The sequence below is a fragment of the Stigmatopora argus genome, chromosome 8 (genome assembly GCF_051989625.1).
Source record: "Stigmatopora argus isolate UIUO_Sarg chromosome 8, RoL_Sarg_1.0, whole genome shotgun sequence".
Lineage (NCBI taxonomy): Eukaryota > Metazoa > Chordata > Actinopteri > Syngnathiformes > Syngnathidae > Stigmatopora > Stigmatopora argus.
The window spans coordinates 16,324,642-16,346,391 of NC_135394.1; the positions used below are offsets into that span (position 1 = coordinate 16,324,642).

At 43.0% G+C, this 21,750-nt stretch overlaps 1 protein-coding gene across 5 annotated transcripts in view; it reads right to left on the minus strand.

The window, feature by feature from the left end:
- The window catches only part of herc2 (HECT and RLD domain containing E3 ubiquitin protein ligase 2), a 61,731-nt gene that overhangs the window by 22,447 nt on the left and 17,534 nt on the right, over positions 1 to 21,750 (minus strand). For 2 of the 5 annotated variants that reach the window (XM_077606654.1, XM_077606653.1), the window contains exons 20-55: positions 20,639 to 20,826; positions 20,408 to 20,563; positions 19,156 to 19,341; positions 18,909 to 19,085; positions 18,741 to 18,844; positions 18,486 to 18,636; positions 17,332 to 17,546; positions 17,131 to 17,263; positions 16,920 to 17,047; positions 15,485 to 15,680; positions 15,275 to 15,402; positions 13,690 to 13,863; positions 13,477 to 13,613; positions 12,416 to 12,567; positions 12,128 to 12,319; positions 11,040 to 11,227; positions 10,771 to 10,963; positions 9,824 to 10,006; positions 9,561 to 9,745; positions 8,148 to 8,295; positions 7,887 to 8,083; positions 7,564 to 7,794; positions 7,335 to 7,473; positions 6,377 to 6,526; positions 6,159 to 6,301; positions 4,811 to 5,087; positions 4,598 to 4,740; positions 3,864 to 3,962; positions 3,629 to 3,797; positions 2,405 to 2,530; positions 2,238 to 2,346; positions 1,995 to 2,134; positions 1,714 to 1,904; positions 874 to 979; positions 279 to 370; positions 38 to 213 (exon numbers count right to left, since the gene is read on the minus strand). In XM_077606654.1, the coding sequence (XP_077462780.1) occupies positions 38 to 213; positions 279 to 370; positions 874 to 979; positions 1,714 to 1,904; positions 1,995 to 2,134; positions 2,238 to 2,346; positions 2,405 to 2,530; positions 3,629 to 3,797; positions 3,864 to 3,962; positions 4,598 to 4,740; positions 4,811 to 5,087; positions 6,159 to 6,301; positions 6,377 to 6,526; positions 7,335 to 7,473; positions 7,564 to 7,794; positions 7,887 to 8,083; positions 8,148 to 8,295; positions 9,561 to 9,745; positions 9,824 to 10,006; positions 10,771 to 10,963; positions 11,040 to 11,227; positions 12,128 to 12,319; positions 12,416 to 12,567; positions 13,477 to 13,613; positions 13,690 to 13,863; positions 15,275 to 15,402; positions 15,485 to 15,680; positions 16,920 to 17,047; positions 17,131 to 17,263; positions 17,332 to 17,546; positions 18,486 to 18,636; positions 18,741 to 18,844; positions 18,909 to 19,085; positions 19,156 to 19,341; positions 20,408 to 20,563; positions 20,639 to 20,826 (5,802 nt within the window). Of the gene's footprint in view, positions 1 to 37; positions 214 to 278; positions 371 to 873; positions 980 to 1,713; positions 1,905 to 1,994; positions 2,135 to 2,237; positions 2,347 to 2,404; positions 2,531 to 3,628; positions 3,798 to 3,863; positions 3,963 to 4,597; positions 4,741 to 4,810; positions 5,088 to 6,158; positions 6,302 to 6,376; positions 6,527 to 7,334; positions 7,474 to 7,563; positions 7,795 to 7,886; positions 8,084 to 8,147; positions 8,296 to 9,560; positions 9,746 to 9,823; positions 10,007 to 10,770; positions 10,964 to 11,039; positions 11,228 to 12,127; positions 12,320 to 12,415; positions 12,568 to 13,476; positions 13,614 to 13,689; positions 13,864 to 15,274; positions 15,403 to 15,484; positions 15,681 to 16,919; positions 17,048 to 17,130; positions 17,264 to 17,331; positions 17,547 to 18,485; positions 18,637 to 18,740; positions 18,845 to 18,908; positions 19,086 to 19,155; positions 19,342 to 20,407; positions 20,827 to 21,750 lie in introns of all 5 variants that reach the window. The other 3 variants (XM_077606652.1, XM_077606650.1, XM_077606651.1) reach the window with 2 other exon arrangements.

Consider the following 21,750-nt stretch of genomic DNA (forward strand, 5'->3'; position numbering starts at 1 on the left):
CTTTTATCCAAAACTACAAATGAATTTTTGTGCCCACCTCCCCGTGGCGGTTTTATCGTCTTCTTCTTCTTCATTGTCCGACGCCAGGAAAGGAACCGTGGCCAGGTCGTCGTCTTCGGCTCGGACGCGTCCCACCATGGCCAGGCCGTGGATTTTGCAGTCGATTCCGGAGCTGCGGCACTGTTTGATGGCCACTTCGACGTACCTGTGATACTGGAGGACGAAAAGGCGGGGATGAAGGAAGTCTTAATTTGAAGGGAAGAGCCAATCCGGCGTACCTCGGTGCAGTCGCCAAGCAGGAGGACGGTGGTGTCCGTTGGGTTTATGGTAATGGTCTTTAGTTCCGTTAAGTTATTCAATGAGCTGCCACCTGTGGGAAACACAAGATCCATCCGAACAAGAGACAAAGAAGCGAGAGAGCCGCGTCCATCTCGGAAAGCGGCCTACCATTTCACCACTCCGGAAGGCCGACGGAGTCTAAAACTATTCCATGCTTGGTGCCTCCTCTGCTTGAAGACTATTTTGATGTTAGGGATTAGCCCTCACATATTTGTTTAAAATGGGCCATGATGAATTTAAGTGTGTTATAAGAGAGACTAAAAATAAGAGAAAAAGGAAACGAGGCAAAGAGCCGCATTTATTTTGGCCGTGAGTCGCATGCGGCTCTTGAGCCACGTGTTCACCACCCCTGGATTGAGGCCGATTCAGATTATCAATCTTTTGAAGCGCATCTAAATGTAAAATATTTCCATCCTTCAGACAAAATGACACTGGCGTAATGCTATTTGACATTAGCTTGCTAGCATAATATTGCCTGATATTGTTGTCTACTTAATTTTGTTGTGGTTTTATGTTTAAAAAAAAATTGTTTACCGGATACAACCACCAGGGAAGGCATGTAGCTGCTGTCTGCCGGGTCCACCACCATTTTCAGGCGATGCACAAGGACATCTGGGAAGATCTCCAAGCGAATCCAGTGCTGCAAGAGGTGGGCTAAATTACTTTTTTTTTTAAATTGCAACTTTCACGCATAAACGGTGCTAAACGGAAAATGTATTTTGAGTGGGGAGGGGTGAATCTATTAATTCAAAATGAATCGGATTTCCATCATGGTCAAAAATTATATGAAAATATCAAGAGAAATTATGGCGACTATAAAAATATATATATACACCAAATGTTAATATTATAAACTATGTGAGGTCTTTTTTTAAATACAATCATACCTCTACTTACGAAATTTTCAGGTCACAAAGGCTTTTTACAGGCAAATGAGTGCCTCGAGATACAAAAAAGATCCAAGTTAAAAAATCCCGAAACGTAAATGCATTTCCTAATCCGTTATTTTATTTTGAAAATATTGTGGCGGATGCAAAAAAAAGTACTGCTCTACTTACGAACTTTTCAAGTTACGAAAAAAACTATTAATTTCATAAGTAGAGGTACGACTGTAGTGATTTATAAAGGGCTAGTGATTATATTACTTTTGTATCAGCACCATTACGAATACATGACATAATAAATGGATTATATGCTCTTTAAAAAAATAAATAAATACAATTTAATTTAAAAAAAAATACACTGTGGTTATGTTCCGTTTCACTGACCGCGCCCACGCATTTTTTTTTGCCTAGGCGGGTCGGCAGCAACACTTTTCTTGACGTCTACAACCGTCAACGGCAGCCGATAAAAGAATAGAAAATAATCTCTGACCTTCCCCTGCGATCCGGACGACTGCCAACACTGGTCGCCGGCGTCGATCAGGCGCAAGGCCTGATTGACAGACGATGAGACGTTGAGGTTTTTCACGGCGCGCGACCATTCGTCGATGAGCATGCCGCGCTGGCTGCTGTGGTGCTTCTTCAGCTGCTTCCCCGAGCGGCCGCAGAAGGCCGGCGATTGGCCTGGAGGAAACATTCGGGGACAGTTTTTCACAAGGGCGAACTCCACGGAGACTCAAATCCCCCGATCAACCCCGCCCAGCCGAGACTCACCGGGCTCGTTGATTCGTCCGAAGGAATGTCGGGAGTTATGCTTGCGCGTTTTGAAGCAGTTTTCGCAGAAGTCAAAGTCGTCGCAAACCCGGCATTTGAACCGCGCGCCGTTGACGGGGAACATCTGGCAACCGTCGCACCTGCGCCAGGAAAAATAATAATAAAATGAATAAACCTGGCGGCCATTTTTTTTTAATTGGCTCGAAGCGCAAGGATTTCATTGGCTGCTTGGTGTATTCTGACCTGATTCCGGGATGGACGCTTGGCACTAATTCCATTTCGGAGAGCAAGCCGGTCCAGTGCGACTGCTGAGGGAAGTCGACAATCACGTCCTTCCCGTTGGCACTGAAAGCTGCGTTTTTAATGATGGATGTTAGAAATGGCGTGAATCCAAAAAATGGCGGGCTTACCTTTGACAACGCCGACACTTCTGTGGGTGACCGAGCCCCATTTGTACTTTGGCGTGGTGACGGAAGGCTTCACTCGCACTTTGTCGCCGATCTTGATGTGGGAAGGGGAGCTTTGGGGAGGAAAACCTGGAGAAACGGGGACACGGTGCCACCCAGTTGATGAGTATAGGGCTAATAAAGAAAAAAAAAGATGTGATGTGGATTCTGACTGGTCAGAATTTGGGGATTAATGTCGGAGATCAGACAAAACTCGGATTTTGTTCTCAGAATTATGACTGGTCAGAATTTTGGGATTTATCCAAGAAAACAGACTAAATTCTGATTTTATTCTGAGAATTATGACTGGTCAGAATTATGTGATCAATCTTAGAAATCAGACAAAATTGAGACTTTATTCTCAGAATTATAACCTAATGTATGAATATTGACCACATTTTTTGGTTCTACAGTGGGCCTAATCCTCTTGCTGGATTTAGGATTTTTTATAATAATTATTACGAATGGATCACTTTGGATCGAAATAAATAGAATTACAAAAAAAAGACATTTGTCTTATTACTGGTTCCCAACTTCACATTACTAGCGCATACACCTTACCCCAGGGGTGTCAGACTCGGGTTGGTTAGCGGGCCGCGTTACCGTCAACACGATTTCATGTGGGCCGGACCATTTTAGATAGAATATTTAGATTTTTTTAAATAAATGGATTAAAAGAACTGGATTAAAATCCCTGAATATTCAGTTTTTAATAGATCTAAAACAATGTTTATTTTAGCTTTTTAAATATATTTTTAGATTTTACAAAATGATTTTTGAACTAAAAAGAGAAAAAACGGATTAAAAAAAATACAATTATTGATTTAAAAGGGGGAAAATCAGGAAATTTAATATACATCTATACTCTTCATTTTAATTTTATCCTAAAACAGAAAGTCGCCACTCATGATTTACTTTCCCGGGCCACACAAAATGATGCGGCGGCCGCCACTTTGCCACTTTTGCCTTACCCTATCCGACTTAACTCCCTCCTTCTCATCCTTCAGATAAAAATCACTATGAATATGTCTTTTCAACATCAATTTCCCTCTTTTACTCACTACAAAAAGAAATGCTCTCCGACCTGGGCGGAAAATATAAATGAATTAAGCTATTGATAAGTTTTCAACAGATGTCCACGTTCCCCAAAAGGGTTAATGAAAATTTTAAAAAGGTCAGTGGACTCACCGAGCAGCTCAATATGGACGTAGCGAACCCAGTAGGTCCCCCCCTTTTGCTGCCAGTCGCACTGGACGTTTAAATCGTCCAGGCCGTCGCGGTCCAGCTTGATGACTTTGCCCACGTCGCCGTCGTACACTTCCTCGTACGTCCTGCAGCACTTGACCATCATGTCCACCTGGAAGGGAAAAACGCTCACGTAAGTAAACCCGCTGCCGGCACGCTTGGAAAATGGTCGACTCACTTGAATGTTCTCTTGGACGTAAACGGCGTAGTCGTACACGCTCTGGAAATCGGAGCGCTTTTTGTAAGTCTGGCTTTCCGTCACCACTGCGCCTGGAGGCTAAAAAAATAAATTTTAAAAATCAAGTTACACAAAGCTACAGGTGAGATTTACAGTAAATTCAGTAAACTGTTTTTTTTAATTTAATGTGAAATACACTTTTACTCCTTTTGAGTTGTGTTTAATGCGGACATTATTTCAATTCATCATTTGAAGCTGTTTCGATCAGTGTTTATGTGTTCGTGTGCTAACGTTAGCTTCTTCCTTATTGTACTGTATTACTGCAGAAATAGAATAGCTTGTTATTCATTTAATTACATTAATAAATAATTTTAAAAATAATTCTTTCATTTTTGTCTGTTTCTCCCATCTTTCATATAAACTTAGGACCCTGATCCTTTTTAAAGGGTTAAGTGGGCAGTTTTTTGAGGACCGTGGAACGAATAACGGAATTTACATGTAAAGTACTGCTCTACTTACGAAATATTCAAGTTACGAAAAAAGTTCTGGGACCAATTCATTTCGTAAATAGTGGTACGACTATGTTTTTTTTGTCTTCTTCAACCACTGGAAGTCTGTTATGTAGTTTTTTTTGTTATTTTTTTGACAATGCATGTCTCATATGCCGTCCAAAAAACCTCAGTATTTATTTTCGTAACGACTTAGGTGGAGACAGGTGTAACCTGAGGACTTACCCCCGTAAAAGCGGGCTCGGCGTCCTCCAACTCCTCGAACGCTTCCTCGTCCGACTCTTCGTCCGACACGGTGTCAGCGTCGGACACTTCCGAGGTCTGAACGTCAGGATGGTCCAGCAGCCAGCCCACCAGAGCCTCGACACCTACGACGAAAATCTCACTTGACTCCTGAGCGAAGCCATCCGAAAAAGCGCCACTTTTCCCCAATCCTACCCGGCACCCCCGTGGCGCTGCCGGTGGTCCCCGACAGCGACTTGAGGGCAAACTCGATGTTTTTCCGAGGGAAGCCCATTTCCATGAGTTGCAGCACGATGGGGAGAGGCGGGACGGGCGAGGTCTTTTGCTTCTTCTGCTTGGGCGGCCGAACCTGCTGCTGCTGCTGCACGGCGACCGGCGTGGTGGCCTCGCTGGAGCTGCTCTCTTCGAAAAGCGGGGAGGACGGGTGGGCCGACTCCACGGCGAGGTATTGACACACGGCCAGTGCCGCCGCCTACGACAGAAATCGATTGTCAACATTCATTTCGGGACGTCATCTAGTAGTGCACAGGTGTCAAAGTGGCGGCCCGGGGGCCAAATCTGGCCCACCGCATCATTTTGTGTGGCCCGAGAAAATAAATCATGAGTGCCGACTTTCTGTTTCAGGATCAAATTAAAATGATTAAAAAATTGCGTGGGCCGGACCGTTTTAGATATAATATTTAGATTTTTTTTTTATAAATGGATTAAAAGAACTGGATCAAAAGCCCTAAATATTAAGTGTTTATATAGATCTAAAACAATGTTTATTTGAGGTTTTTTATATATTTTTTTTAGATTTTACAAAATAATTTTTGAACTAAAAACAGAAAAAATGATTTAAAAAATGCAGTTATTGATTTAAACGGGGGAAAATAAGGAAATATAATATACATCTATATCTATAATTTTTTTCTGTTTTTAGTTCAAAAATCATTGTGTAAAATCTAAAAATATATTTTAAAAAAAGCTCAAATAAACATTGTTTTAGATGTATAAAAAACTGAATATTCAGGGCTTTTAATCCAGTTCTTTTAACTCATTAATTTAAAAAAATCCGAAAATCTTCATTTTAATTTGACCCTAAAACAGAAAGTCGCCACTCATGATTTACTTTCCCGGGCCACACAAAATGATCTGGCGGGCCAGATTTGGCCCCCTGGCCGCCACTTTGACACCTGTGGTCTAGATAATCTATTTGTTACTTTGTGAGTAGGTGGTGAATTAGAACAAATAGAAAGGTGTTTCTTTATTGTAATATCCAATTTTTGGTGTTTTTTTCAGAGAGTGGGAACCCATTCATTTGTATTTAGTTATTTTCTATGGGAAAAATATATTTGCGATGCGAGTAAATTGACATAAGAGCTCGGTCCCGGAAGGCATTAAGCTCGTATCTCAAGGTATTACTGTTCTGGTAGGAGTAGGGCTCAATCCATTTCTTCAAATCGGGCGGTCGAATTAAAGGAAGCCAATACGCCACAAATTGCCAAATATCGGCGCCGACAACGGTTCGATCGATAATCGAGCGTGCCGATTTTTTACTCACTTCCATCTCCCGCCGGTCAAAAATGGCCTTAACGGGCGACGGCTGAGTGGCGGCGGACAGGAGCTGCTGAAGAAGGATCATCGGAGGAAGGGGACCTTCGGGGGAAAGGTCTCCCACGTCAGGCGATGATGCCACTGCTTCTTCTGAAGGTTTCATACGGATAAAAAAACGATAAATCAATGGTCTGGTCCTCTGCAACTTTTTCGAGTCTTTTTTACCGCCAGAGTTTGGGCTGATGTCGAGGACCACCGCCGACTGAGAGAGGATCTGCCGCAGTTTGTCCTGGTGCGAGAGCAACGCCCGGGCGGCCTTCAAGACGTAGAGACGGAGTTGCTGCCAGCGTAGCAAATGGAGATCCACTTGGTCCGCTGAAGAGAGCGTCATATATACGATTAATTTGTCGCTAACGGCTACAGTTTAGGGATATTTAAAAGGTCATGTGCCATACTTCAAATTAATAATGCAGCTCTAAAATTACTAAAACAATCAGTTTGTAATCATGCTTGTCCTGAGACCAGATATTAAAAAATATAGTTATCTCTGTCTCGTACAAAGACCACATTGAAGCTTGAAATTATCATGTTTTTTTATTTTTATTGCTGTCTTCTAGTTGTGGGAATGTTTGCTTTAAAACAATATGTCAAATTATTATTTACTGATGATGTATTAACTGTCATCCTGGTAATGTGATTATAGCCACTATTGTAAATATAAATCATGTCATTGAACGGTAAAAATCAAATTAACCTTTCAATAAAAGAAAATTACCAGAGTTTTAATAGTCTATTATTTATGTAAAAATTTGCAGTATAAAAAAATGTCCTTGCCATTATTTTACATAATTTTGTTGACTTGGGTAGCGGCAAAAAGCTAAAAAGCTAATTTCCAATTCCAAAAGAAAGCTAATACAGAAGGTTAATGTTAATTTTCCACCCCTAATTACATAATTATAAGCATCAAATTAATACTGTTGATAAATGCGTATCAGAAAGCTAGCAAGAAAAGGCTAATTTTTCACTCATTTTAAATTCAGGAAAGAACCATTCATGTCGAAAACAACCCTTAACGATCTTCGCCGCAAGCCCCTCCCACGTCAAATGGATCGAACGTCTATCGCCGTCAACGGGAGCCAAAGAGTTACGGCCTAAATAAAGAGGAATGATGGGAAAAAGGCACCTGTAAGGCCCCGACTGAGGCACTTCTTCATGCGTTGTTTTTCCAGTTTGCTTCCGGCCAGGCTTACGAGCTGAGCCCAGACGGTCAACATGGAATCCGAAAAAGGCAAATTCTGCACGCTGAAGGCAACGGCGGGACACTAAAGGATGTTCAAATAAAGTCAGAATTAAAAAAAAATCTTCACTAAACACAAAAAAGGAATGTTTCCCTATTTGGTGCCAGTTCGTACCGGTTTGAGATGAGCGAGCAGGCAAACCCGGCTGTTGCGCATTTCCTGAAACTGCGCGGTGATCCGTCCTTTCGGCGTGATCCGCGTGACGGTGCCTTCGCCGTATTCCTCGTGGAGCACTTGTCCGCCCAGCCGGAGTCGAGCGTCGATCCCGCCGATGACCGCCAGCACGGCCATGAGGCTGCCCACCCTGGGACCCTCGGCGTCGGGGAAATACTCTTCCAGGAAGCTCTGAGTGAGTGGACACGGAAAAAAAAAAAGGGTACGTTAGCTCGCGTCCCATTGGTTGGGGATGAAGTGCGACGAGAGGGGCGTGGCCTCACGGCTTCGGATTGGCAGTTGGTCATGACTTCGCCGATGGAGCTCAGCTGGGAATTGATGTAGTCGTTGATGAGCGCGTTCCATTGGGTGAGAGCGTGGAGAGCGCGCAAGACGCCCACGATCTCCTCGGCTAACGTGCTGCTGTGAGTGGCCGTCAGGGAGGCCTGGGGGCGGGACTTCCTGCGTCGTAGAGAACCCTCTACAATAAAAAGGGATCGTTTGAAATGGTTCGAGTTTTTTTGGCTCTAAAAAAGTTGACGCACCTCGAAGGAGAGGCAGGTCTGAGGAGCAGGTGCTGAGTAAGCTTCCCAAGAAGTTAAACAGCTTCTCCACCAGGAACCTCATGTCTGAGGAGCGCTCCATTTTGTCCCAAGAGGGGAGCACGGCTTGCAGGAGACGGAGCGCCAGGATCTGGAAACGCAGAAAGTGAACAAAAAGACGCAAACGTGGGTTTATTCTATTTAAAAGAATGTTCAACTGTAACGCACATTTCAGCACTGTTTTGAGTAGAAAGAGACCGACACACAAAAAAAAGTGGCCTTAAAATCAATACGGAATGATCCAAAATGTACAGAAAGTGACCGATAAGTTGCCTAAAATGATGCAAAATGAACCGATTGCCTGCCAATGACAATGGTAGATGTCAAATTTACTTCAACTGGCTGTGGATGATCGTTGTTCAGTGCCGTTGATGGCGCTAGATGTCCAATCCGTCTTGACTGGGAAGGGCGAATGAACATTAGCACGTCTAGCGCCTCCAATGGCGGCCATTTAGTTAACTTTTAGTGGCCCATAATAAACTGGAAGTGGCGGCCCGGTGGCTTGAGTGGTTGGTGCATCGGCCTCTGGGGTCCTGGGTTGAAATCCAGGTCGGTCCACCTGTGTGGAGTTTGTATGTTCGCCCCGGGCCTGCGTGGGTTTTCTCCGGGTACTCCGGTTTCCTCCCACATTCCAAAAACATGCATGCTAGGCTAATTTAGCGCTCTTAAAATGCCCCTAGGTTTGAGTGTGAGCATGAATGGTTGTCCGCCGCGACCCTACTGAAAATAAAACGGTTCAGAAAATGAATGCATTTAAAAAAAAAAAAAAAAACTGGTCCGGCCCACATGAGATCTAGTTGACCTGATTGTGCCCCGCTAAGCTAATCGAGTTGGGCACCTTTGCCTTAGTGCACAGGTGTCAAAGTGGCGGCCCAGGGGCCAGATCTGGCCCCCCGCATCATTTTGTGTGGCCCGGGAAAGTAAATGATGAGTGCTGACTTTCTGTTTTAGGATCAAATTCAAATGAAGAGTATAGATGTATATTAAATTTCCTGATTTTTCCCCTTTTAAATCAATAATTGTCATTTTTTAATCCATTTTTTCTGTGTTTTTAGTTCAAAAATCATTTTGTAAAATCTAAAAATATAGAAAAAAGCTCAAATAAACATTGTTTAAGATCTATAAAAAACTGAATATTCAGGGCTTTTAATCCAGTTCTTTTAATCCATTTATTTAAAAAAAATCTAAATATTATATCTAAAATGGTCAACCCGAGTCTGACACCCCTGGCATTAAATTAAGGCAAAAGAGGACAAACCTAAGTAAACAAGTGACAAAACAAACCACCATCAAATGGAAAGACAACAATAGTTCCAAGTGAAATACTGTAATATATAGGCCACGCCTGCCACTCACCTGTCGCTGCAAAGTGACGGCGCTAAACGAGTGGTTGCCCTCGACGATGCGGAGCAGCAGACCGATCCACGGCGAGGTGCTGAGCGTGCCGCACATCTGCGGCGTGAGCGCCACGCTGCGGATGAAGCCCAGCGTACACCAGTTTTTGTGCTGCTCCCTCGACACCAGCCTGTGGGCGTGGCAACCTAGTGGGCGTGTCACCAAAAGCACCATTAAATCCAGACTTTGTTTTATGTTCCAAAAAAAACGGGGGTTATCTGTACCCGTCTTATCGTTGGTGGCGCTTTCTACCAGCGTCCTCAGCAAGCCGCAAAGGGTGCGCGTGGCGTCCTTTTGCAAGACGTCGGCGTAAATCCCGGATGACAGCGCTAGCGTCTTGAGGAGGTTGACGGTGCTGGTGAGCATCATGGCTGTCGGGTGATTGCTCTTTTCCGCTGGTTCACCTTCTGGAACAAAGACAACAAGTTCATTTTTTTTTTTTTTAAAGGGCGGGACAACAGGATGGTGGTAAACTTAAGGTAAGGGTCCAGATCTGGTCGTCCCAGCCTTCATTTTGTGTGTCCCGCAAAAGTCAACTGTGTGCATCGGCTTGCCAAAATAAAAATATTATAACAATAGTTCATAAACAAATGATTGCAAACTTTTTTTCCAAATAAATAAACATAGGTTGAAAATATTGCCAATATTTCAGTTTGATATTCATGAATTGTTTTGTCTTTTTTTATTTAAATTGATTCATTTTCTGAACCGCTTTATCTTCACTAGGGTCGTGGGGGGTGCTGTAGCCTATCCCAGCTGATTTTCGGGCATGAGGCTGGGGGGCAACCTGAATCAGTGTCTAGCCAATCACAGGGCACAAGGAGACAAAAGGACAACCAATCATAGCTAAGGGCAATTTGGAGTGTCCAATCAGCCGACCATGCATGTATTGTTTTTTTGGAATGTGGTAGGAAACCGGAGTATCCGGAGAAAACCCATGCAGGCCCGGGCGAGAACATACAAACTCCACACAGGTGGACCGACCTGGATTTGAACCCAGGACGTGGGAGCTGTGAGGCCTAGCAACTTTTAATTTGAATAAAAAATCCAAATAAAGATGATAATGACCACTAAAATCAGAATCAGGAAAAACAATTGAGATGTACCGATTTAACCTTTGTGTTTTTAACTAAGAAACGTAACAAAAGATAAAGAAAATGCCAAAACTGACCGACGTCATCTTCCGTGTCCGAGTCATCGGCGGTGGGCTCGGCCGCGGGCGGCGGCTCGGCTAGCTTGAGGTCGTATTTGCCCTCCTTTCCCATGCGATAGGAATTGGTGCTGCTCGTGTCCCACTGGACTCGGATCCATCCGTCCTCGCCTAGTTCGCCGATGACCCTGCCCAGCCCCGGAGACGGACCATCCTGCGAGAAAAAGATCATTAGGAACATCTAGAAAATCCGCATTCAACTCGACGTTGTGAAGCACCGACACCCCTACCTGATCTCCCCATTTCCAGTCCACCCCCCTCATGACTCGCGTGCCAATTTTCATCATGGCGGCCAGTTCCGGGCCGGAGGCGGGAACGGGCGCGGGCGCCGCCTCTTTCCTGGACTCTTCCAGCACGGTGGCCGAGCCGCCGTGCACCGATAAACTCAGGTCCTCGTCGCCGCTGTCGGAGCTGGGTCCTGGAAGATGCACATCGCAATCCCTTTGCTTAGGTCAATGGTGTCAAATTAATTTCTTAGATGAGCATATGTGGCAACCTGGCCCAATTGCTCCCCTTATTAATGATTGCAATTCCACTTAGTAAGCGATAAATAACGTACAAATGCAACGTGGCACATATTTACTCACATAGGGCGCACTTAAAGTCTAACATTTTCTCCTTTAACAAAACAAATGGCTGAATGTTAAGACCAACCCTATGTATACATGTACATCTGTGTATGTATGTATATGTATATTTATATTTTTGTACGTATATGTATGTATATGTATATTTTTATATATGTACATAGATGTATGTATATTTATGTACGTATATGTATGTATGTATATTTATATATATATATATGTACGTATATGTATATTTATATATATGTACGTATATGTATGTATATGTATATTGATATATGTACGTATATTTATATATGTAAATATATGTATGTGTGTGTATATATATATATATATATATATTTCAGCAACACGCTTATTGATTTATATATATATATTTATTTATTCATTTATATATTTATATATATATTATTTTTTATTTATTTACATTTTATATATATTTATTTTTTATATATGTATTTATATATTTATCTATACATGTATTTATTTATTTATCTATTAATTTATTTGTTTATTTATTTATGAACTTATTTATTACCTATGTATTTAATCTAAAATGTATTTTGCTGTCTGTATTCTCACCCTCTTGCTACTGTGACAATGAAATCTCCCAAATACGGGATTAATAGTTATCCAATTCAATCCAAAGTGGACGAGGTGTCCAATCTGTATGCACTAAATTCAAGATTCTGTAGATGTCTTTTTTTTTTTTTGCCGAGACTAAAACTTACCGACCAACTTGAGGATGCTCTGCGTGAGGGCCAGCGTGCCCGAGTTGAGCAGCAAGCTCAGGGTGTTAGCGCCGTGCTTTAGCGATAGCATGTGTATCATGGCGAGGAGGAAACGGGCCTGCGGGATGGTACCCAGGCTGGGTCCCGCCGGGTTCTCGTTGGTGATCGTTTGCAACGGAACCGGCTGCACGCCTGATTTGACGGACAAAAACACAATGTAGAGTTCGGCTCGTGGTTGTCGAGGATAGCATTGGGACGAACTACGTGTCACAATAAGACGGCTTTTACCGAGCTCTTTAAAGCGTCCGCTGGCTTCCAGCAGGATGTTGCGAACGTTGTGGATGGCCCAAGAGTACAATTTGCCAAAAGTCACCTCCAAGAGCATGCGGTTGAAAGGCGGGATCAGGTCCACGTCTTTCAGGCAGTCTGTGAGAGGCTCTCTGTGGAGGGATGACAATAACAAATAAACTACAGTGGTACCTCGACATACGAGCAATTTGAGATACGAGTAAAATTTCGGGCAAATATTTATCTTGAGATACGAGACAAATTTTGATATATGAGCAGACAGCGGACGCGAGAGGCTGCTCATAAGAACATCATGGCCACTGTCTTTCTGGTCTCAACTCCCTCGTGTAATGTCTCTACGAGCACTGGGCGGAGCCTTGCATTTTTTCAGTGTTTTTTTTTCTCCCGTTAGTCAGTGCGAATGGCGGAGCTTGTTCGCTAATACGAGAGGAGTATATACTACTTCTGGTTGGCAAGTGGTCGTGCGTTATCCTATTGTGAGGACATTTGTGTGCATCATTTTGGGAATATTTTGAAGGGAATACAAAAGCAAACAACCCTCGATAGTCTGCATCTGAAAGTCAGGGTTGAGGCGGGGCCAATAGAGCCAACCCGGGAGAAGAAAGGTATCAAAATTTAAACCAAATTTAGTTTAAGTTTAGGGTAAGGTTAGATTACATTTATTTTTGAGTGTGTCTGCATCATAATCCAAGTTCATTTAAATATGTTTATGTTATGTTACGAGCGCGTTGCCGTGCAAAAAGTCTCTCTCCTTCACGATTTGCCTCACCTGGAGTGGAATACATCGTCTGAAAAACATTAACGACTCTTTTTGAACGAATATGAAAGAATCGGCTAAACTAACTTGTTTGCATCTGCATAGAATTCATTAAAGATGACAACTCAGTCTTTAAACTGAATGTTAAAATCGCCTAGCCTTACTTAATCCAATGTCCACCAATTCTCAGCGCGTAGATTTGGTTTGAAATCCACTTATTTTTTAGCCCACAGAAATATAACCGCAAATAACGCGCTTAATAAACGTAAGCTAGCTCAATTACCCAATGTTGGTTCCTTCGGGTATGACCCTCTGCCACCCACAAAGCATGGCGTACTGCACGGAGGGCAGCAGGAAGCTCTTGGCGGCCAACTTCAACATGGTGTCGATGCCCTCCAGCCGGACCTCCGCCCGCTCCAGCTATCAAGACAAACAAGACAAACGCCCATTTGGCTTGTTCTTGGCTCGTGTGCTGGCGGCCATTTTGGAAGCTCACCTGTTTCAGGAGGCATTTCCTCATTTTCTCCACGTCGAGAGGCTCTTCTTTCAGCGCGAACTCGACAATTTTAGTCATCAGGCTGGACTGCGGGAAGGTCCCGTGAACGCTATGCTTCAGCCAGCGGTATTTGTGGGCGTTGTCCACCGTGCTCAAAATGGGCTCCCACTTGTCCTGTTGTCATTAAATAGCGCCATCGGGTTAGAGTACGCCGCGATATTGATTATAGCTCAAAATGAAGCGATGAATATCCTTTTGAAAGTCAAATCTTTAGCAATTATCCATTCCTTCATTTTCCGAGCAGCTTATCCTCACGAGGGTCTCGGGAGCTTTGGGGCTGATGCTAAAGTAGGCGGGGTTAACATGACATTAGTGTATTTTCCGCACTGTAAAAGGCACATCTTCAGTGAATCGCAAATATTGCAATTTGTTTCGTATATAAGACCCACGGGATTATAAAACGCATTTTGGATTGGATAACTTTATTCATCCTGTATTCGGGAAATTTCGTTGTCACAGTAGCAAGAGGGTGAGGATGCAGAAATAGGAAAGGCATTTTAGACATAAATAGATAGGTAATAAGTAAGTTAATAAATAAATACATGTATAAATATATAAATAAATAAGCGTGTTGCTGAAAAAAAAATATATATATGTATATATATTTGTATATATACACATGTATATATGTATATATATACATATACATATACGTGTGCATACACGTATACATATATATAAGCACATATATACATACATACACACACATGTACATGCATGCATACGGTAGGTCTTAACACTCAGCCATTTGTTTTGTTAAAGAGCCTGACAGCTGATGGGAGGAAGGATCTTATTAGTTTGTAGCTAGTATGTAGCATGTAGTTAGTAGGATTTTTAGTAGTAGTAGTTTTATGATCGAACTCAAATGAAGATTATTGATGGATAAGGAATATTTCTACTGTTTCCCCTTTTTATATCAATAATTGCAGAAGATTTGTACTAATTTGAATGTCCAAAAATGATCTATTGATCAGCATGATTGGAAAAGCTGTCAATTCATTCATCGGTTAATTTTTGAAGGCTAGTTGCCCTCGTTGCCCACATAATGGACCTCGGGATGAAATTGAACCTACGTTGTGGCTCGCGACAAAAACTGAGTTTGACACCCATGCACTAGATGGCGCTGTAGTTGTAGGAGTTGTAGTATTATACATTAACTAGATGGAGCTGTGCTAAAGGGAAATTCATTTGATGATTAACCAATATTGATCCATATATAATGCGCATCAGATTATAAAACTATAAGTATTTTAGTTGCGACCTTATAGTGCGGAAAATACGGTAAAAAAAAGTAAAAGTTTTTCTATTATTACACTCGTAAAGCCAGGTTTTTTTGCATCACCACTTGTAATAGTGTGCGTTTAGTCATAATTATAAAATCAGATGCAGCTTCAGCAAACCCTGCGACGATAAGCAGCGAGAACACATGAATATTTCTATAAGTTGTAAAAAAATATAGATGAACATGCTCAACATTGTCATAGCAACAGAAAATTGGTTGTGATGAATCCTGAATGAAAAGTACCTTGGCAGTCTTGCTGGTGGGCGACTTCCGATCACCGGATGAAGGGCTGATGTTAACGCGAGTTTCTTCTTCTATGGTCCCCTCGTTCTCCAATTTTGCTTCCTCGCCGTCGCCTGATTTTTTCGACACTATAGGGGAGGGAAAGAGGCTTTTAATAATGACGATCATCCCGTCGCAGATCAAGGTCATTTTTTTGGACAGCGCTTCCACCTCGTTTCTTGCGCCGGTCTCTGATGAGCTTTTGTGCGATGCGGCGCCAACGCGGCTGAGAACTGAGCAGCTTCAGCTTCGACACGATGGACAGGTCGTTGCTGACCGCCGGACGCAGCTCGTTGAACAGGAAGCGCAGGCGCTCGATGACGGGGGCGCACACTTCCTTGTAGGAGCGGCCCTGTTCCTGATGGGTCTGGCAAAGTGCGATACAGGGTGTGATTCAGTGGGCGGGGCTACTCATACGCCATCAGTGATCATTCAATTCAATTCAATTCAATTCATCTATTCAAAACGTATGTTTGTCTTAACTCATTCACTGTCAGCACAGTGATGTCTTTGGATAATTAGTATAAGAGGGTAATAGATTTATACATATATTTCTTATTTATTTTTCAGTTTTTGTTGTTGTTATTTGTGCACCATGTGGTGAAAGCTTGAAATCTTATTATACTTGTATAATGACAATAAAAGCATTCGATTCAATTCAAATGTTATTCATTTTCATTTTACTCTGTGTTAACAATACAATGATTAATCATTTCAAAAAGAATAGAATAAAATATTTTTCCTATATACATCGATGACCATCCTGGAAAAAATAGACTCGAACAGATGTGAAAATATTAATAATATATATGATATATTGAATGACTGTGTCCAATAGGTTTTTGATATACTAAAGTCAATTTAATAAAAGGAATCAACAAGTTGCTACCATTTTTTCTTTATGTGAGAGCCATAAAAGAACCTATTTTAAAATGTTATCACTTTAAAAGTAAAAACACATGAAAGTTTGCATTTTTTTTTGTCATTTCACCACTTTCAAAGTACAAAAAAATAAAAATACATAAAAAATCACTGAATTCTTTTGACAACATTGTTGATTAGCTGTTGCTAATCGACTATGCATACAGTAAACCAAGGGTGTCAGACTCGGGTTGGTTCGTGGGCCGCATTAACGTCAACTGTGGGCTGGACCATTTTAGATATAATATTTAGATTTTTTTAATAAATGGATTAAAAGCCCTAAATATTTATTTTTTTATAGATCTAAAACAACGTTTATTTTAGCTTTTTTAATATATTTTTAGATTTTACAAAACAATTTTTGAACTAAAAACACAGAAAAAATTGATTAAAAAAATACAATTATTGATTTAAAAGGGGGGAAAAAATCAGGAAATTGAATATACATCTATACTCTTCATTTTAATTTGATCCTAAAACAGAAAGTTGGCACTCATGATTTACTTTCCCGGGCCACACAAAATGATCTGGCGGGCCAGATTTGGCCCATGGGCCGCCACTTTGACACATGTGCAGTAAACTCTTAAAAAATTAGGATTAAAGCGATATTAGCGGATAGCCATATTCACCCGTTAAAAGAGCCACAGACTCGCTTGCTAAATCAACACCCATTGTGTAGCCCTACCTTGATTAAAGAACACTTTGCCTGGTAGACCATGCGGCACACGTCAATCACAGATTTAGGGAGTGACCTCTGCTTCCCTTGCTCCACCCCCAAGGCACATTGGCTGACGAGCGAGAGCGCAACGTGACCTGCGGAAAACAACAACACCCGGAATGAATCCTCGCGGAAAAGCATCATAACTCGGACACCGGCGTCCCGTTGCCGAGGTTACCGAGGTCCTGATGCTTGAGCAGGCAGCACAGCAGCAGGCGGCCCACCTCCTCCACGGGATGCTCGGGGGGGAAGGTGATGGGGGTGATGAGATGGTACTGTTTACAGCAACGCTCAATTTGGCAGAGGAAGTCCTGGAAATCCACCGAAAATGAGTCGCCGCGCGGCTACGGTCCGGTCGTCGCCGTTTGGTGGGTTTTACCTTGACGGTGTGGTCCTGGGTGTTGTTGTCCGCGATGGCCTGCAGGAAAGGCTGCGCGTGGTCGCTGAGGGTTATCCGTCGAGAGTACAGCTTGGCTTTATCCGGGGCGGTGGTCCCCAGGGAGCTGCAGTGGTCTTCGTCCTTCTCCTCGTTGTAGTTGTAGTGGATTTGGCTGGTCTGGAGGCCGCCGGAGAAGATGGACGACTGCAGCCATCCTGGGACGGAAAAAAAACCCACCCAAAATTAGAGATGCAACATATTTGAATACATTTTCCATTAGAATATTGTCAAACGGCGACCCGGTGGTGGAGTGGTTAGCGCGTCGGCCTCAGAGTTCCGGGGTCGAGGGTTCAATTCCAGGTCGGTCCCAGCTGTGTGGAGTTTGGATGTTCTCCCCGGGCTTGCGTGGCTTTTCTCCGGGTATTCAAAGTTTCCTCCCACATCCCAAAAACATGCATGCTAGGCTAATTGTATGCTAAACTGTCCAAATGCGCGAGTTGTTGGTCTCCTTGTGCCCCGCGATTGGCAGGCCACCGAATCCCGTCTGGTGCACGTAGTTGGCTGGGATAGGCTCCAGCACCCCCTGCGACCCTTGGGGATAAGGAGTTCAAAAAATGAGTGAATATTTTTCTAAGTTAACTCATTGAGGAAGCGACACGTCCATACATTTGGACAAGGTGCTCCAAGTCTAAATAGATTGGACACCAAGCGTCGTCTGTCAATGACAGTCAAACATGAGAATTTTAAGACATTCCTACCAGTTTAAATGAATATGACGTTGTTTACTGTCGTCAATACTGGGAAATGAGTTTCTCTCGATTTATCGGCAAAAAGTATGCACTGGTTTTGCGACGGTACGTTCGATAGTGCACCTGACAACCATCAACTCTATACCAGTGCATACTTTTTGCCAATAAATCGTGATTAGTGTCAGTTGCCATTAAAACGATATCTTCCTCTTCGACTAAAACAAATCTCTGCCCTCTTAACGGAACCCTAAATTCGTCTGTTATTATAACTGTCCGGCGACGAAGTGTCCGGCGTCAAATTGTCCGTCGACGAAATGTCCGGGTACCGTATTTTCCGGACTATAAGTGGCACTTTTTTCGTCATTTGGCTGGAACCGCGACTTATAATAATAAAGAACAACCTACTGGTGCATTCGAGCTCCATGAGTGACAACGGGGTGCTCTTGGCCAAGTAGGACGCGTGAAGACCGAGCAGTAGACCCAGGTTCCTCTCGGTGTCGATGAGAGGGGATGACAGACTGCTGAGGTCGGGTGTGGTGACCATTTCCTGGTTTGGCTGCGGATAAAAAGAAATCAAAACCATGTGAACCTTTAGTCACGTTTCCTGCCTGCGTCGTAAGAATAAAGCAAATCTTAGCGTATTTCTGGTTCGACTCATACCTCCATAAAATGGCCGACGCAGAAGGCCTGCATGGATTCTTTGGTGTCCTCGAACTGCAGGGCGGCTTCCAGGGCAACTACCGGGTCTTCTCCAGCAAACTGAGCTGCGAGAGCAGAAACGTTCTAAGCTCGAGTCTAAAAAAACGTGTCGCGAATGTAATCATCTACCGAGGACGCTGTTTCCGGCGAGGGACTGCGACTGAGCTTGAAAGTCCTTGATGTCGTAGACGCGTCCCTCGATGACCGTCCAGAAACCGCCGTCTTTGTTGTGGTTCTCCAAGTCGGCCTTGCGGATGAGGGAGACCTCTTCGTTATTTTTGGAGCTCTGCCCCGTGAAGAACGAACCTGCAAAGTCAAGTCAGCGAAACTGAGAGTGCCGCTTTGAGGTACGGGGGGGGGGAGATTTGGGTGGTACCCATGATGCCGGGCCACGCCAGATCCTCGTTGTCGTCCTTCTCGTGTCCGGGCGCCAGGTGATTGAATCGGTCGAGGTGCTCCAAAAGTCCGGCCAGGAGGGGGATGGAGCCCGTCTCCTGCATCAGGCCGGCATCAAAGTCGAGGAGGAGGATGATGGACAGCACCAACTCGGGCAGAAGGACACCTATGAAAGGACCATTCAGACGGCATCATTAAGTTTGTCAATTAAATGTGGGCTCAGTTTTGATGATCGGCCGGGACATATTAATCAATCAAACATGGTGGAAATGCAGTCTGACTATCGTTTTGCAGATAGAAAACCGTCCCCACCCCCAAAACAAAAAGTATTGTTGATGGTTTAAGGCACGTGTCAAAGTGGCGGCCCGGGGGCCAAATCTGGCCCGCTGCATCATTTTGTGTGGCTCGGGAAAGTAAATGATGAGTGCCGACTTTCTGTTTTAGGATCAAATTAAAATGAAGAGTATAGATGTATATTAAATTTCCTGATTTTCCCCCTTTTAAATCAATAATTGTCATTTTTTAATCCATTTTTTCTGTGTTTTTAGTTCAAAAATCATTTTGTAAAATCTAAAAATATATTAAAAAACCTAAAATAAACATTGTTTTAGATCTATAAAAAAAACGGAATATTCAGGGCTATTAATCCAGTTCTTTTAATCAATTTATTTTAAAAAAATCTAAATATTATATCTTAAATGGTCCGGCCCACATGAAATCGAGTGGACGTTAACACGGCCCGCTAACCAACACGAGTCTGACACCCCTGGTTTAAAGGCACTCATTACATGGCCGTTAAGGCAAACTCAAAAACTAAACAGGGAAGAAAAAACTACACACTGTATTTTCTCGCATATTAGCCGCAGCCTTAAAATGGTTGAATTTTACAATTTCCCTCGTATAAGCCGCCCCCTAATTTACAATTTTCAGCTCCATATTCATGCTTTTAATAGAGAGTACAAATGTTACTTTGAAGGCAAAATCTTCAGAAAAATCATCGCACGTGGTATTTCTGAGATACTGTATAAATCGATTGCTGGATTGCACATTGCAAAAGGGTGTTGCCTGCACGTAGACAAATTCAAAAAGGAAGTCATGTGACCAGTACAACCAGGAAGTGTGTCTGTTACGTAGCAGTCTAATTTGTCATCCCTAGGTGAGATGTTAATGTCAACCCTAAAAACAATTGAAACAATTAAGGGAAAGTGTCCCACTGAAAAGCCACTTCTCACCAGTCAGATCTCCTTCGAAGACATGCGACACTTCAGCAAAATGGCGGTGCCCCGTGGAGGCAATGCTGGTGGCTACTGGGAGGATGTCCGCGATGTGGGTGCACAGCAAAGCGATGTACTTCTTCAACAGTGAGCCGACGCCGAGGAGCTCCCGATCTGGCAAGAGAGAGAGAACTCGTACGTGAGTCCCGCGCTTTGAGGGGAGTGGCCTTGAACGGGTTGCAAACTGACCGTAACCAAAATCGTTGACCTCATCTTTGACCCCGAGGTAGAGTTTGCTGACCAGCAGCCTCTGGAATCGTAGCAGAAGGTCCAATGACGCAGATCGTTCCTTGCTGTCGTGCTCGGCCTCCAAGTAGTTGGAGATGCGGAGGTGGGCGATGTCCTTCAGCCTGGTGATTGTCTGCGAGGCGATATTCCTGCAACGTAAACGGTAGTTTGAGAATCCAGATTTAAAAAAAAAAAAGGACGTTCTAGCAGTGGCGCGCCGTCAGGGTCTTCAAGGCCTTCTCTGCTGGCCTAAGAAATATCTGAATCACAGACTGATGTTAATTATTTTTTGTCCATGAATACTTATGAAATAATTCCAAATGGTCTGTTAGCTTCCTTTCATTGCTTTTCCCCCTGGTTGCACTGCTTCCAGATGTGTGTTTTCATATTGAAGCATTCAACCAATCACATTTCAGCCATTATTTGTTGTCAGGGTCAGAAATCTGCCTTAAGGCCTTCACAATTAGTTCTGCAGGCTCTGCTGCATTAAACAAGTGTCGATAAGACTGTTGCTTTAACCAATCAGATTTCGAGGTGGCAACACCACAATGCCTTGTCACAGGCGTAGGGATACGTCTTCGCTTTCACCAACTATGATTGGCTAGTGATAGAGTGGATTAGCCAGAGCTACCAAACTGTAGCGAGCTGCACAAGCAAATATATTGTTGTGTTAATTTAAAGCCATTTTCAAGACGGACTTTTTAAGAAAAAAAAGCTGTACATCGTTAAGAAAGGTCGGACAACTCCAAAGCAAGCAAATCTGTCACAACCGGGAACGAACATTTTCAGCACTAAATCGAATAAAACCGTATGCCAGAAATACGACAGGACAGGCTCGACTTTCAGCATTAGCTTCGAAGGCGATAGAAAAGGAGGAAGAAAGAAAGGAGGATGGATGTTGTGTACAGTTAAAAAGGATTTTAGGTGAGTAAAATATGGCTATATTCCTAAATAATATTTCAATTGTATGAGGTTATTATCGATTATTTTTTATGTGTCGCAGCTGTAGCTGCAGTAGAGGTTTTATAGCCATAAAATAGTTTTTGAGGGTTGGATTGATTCGCTGAAGGTGT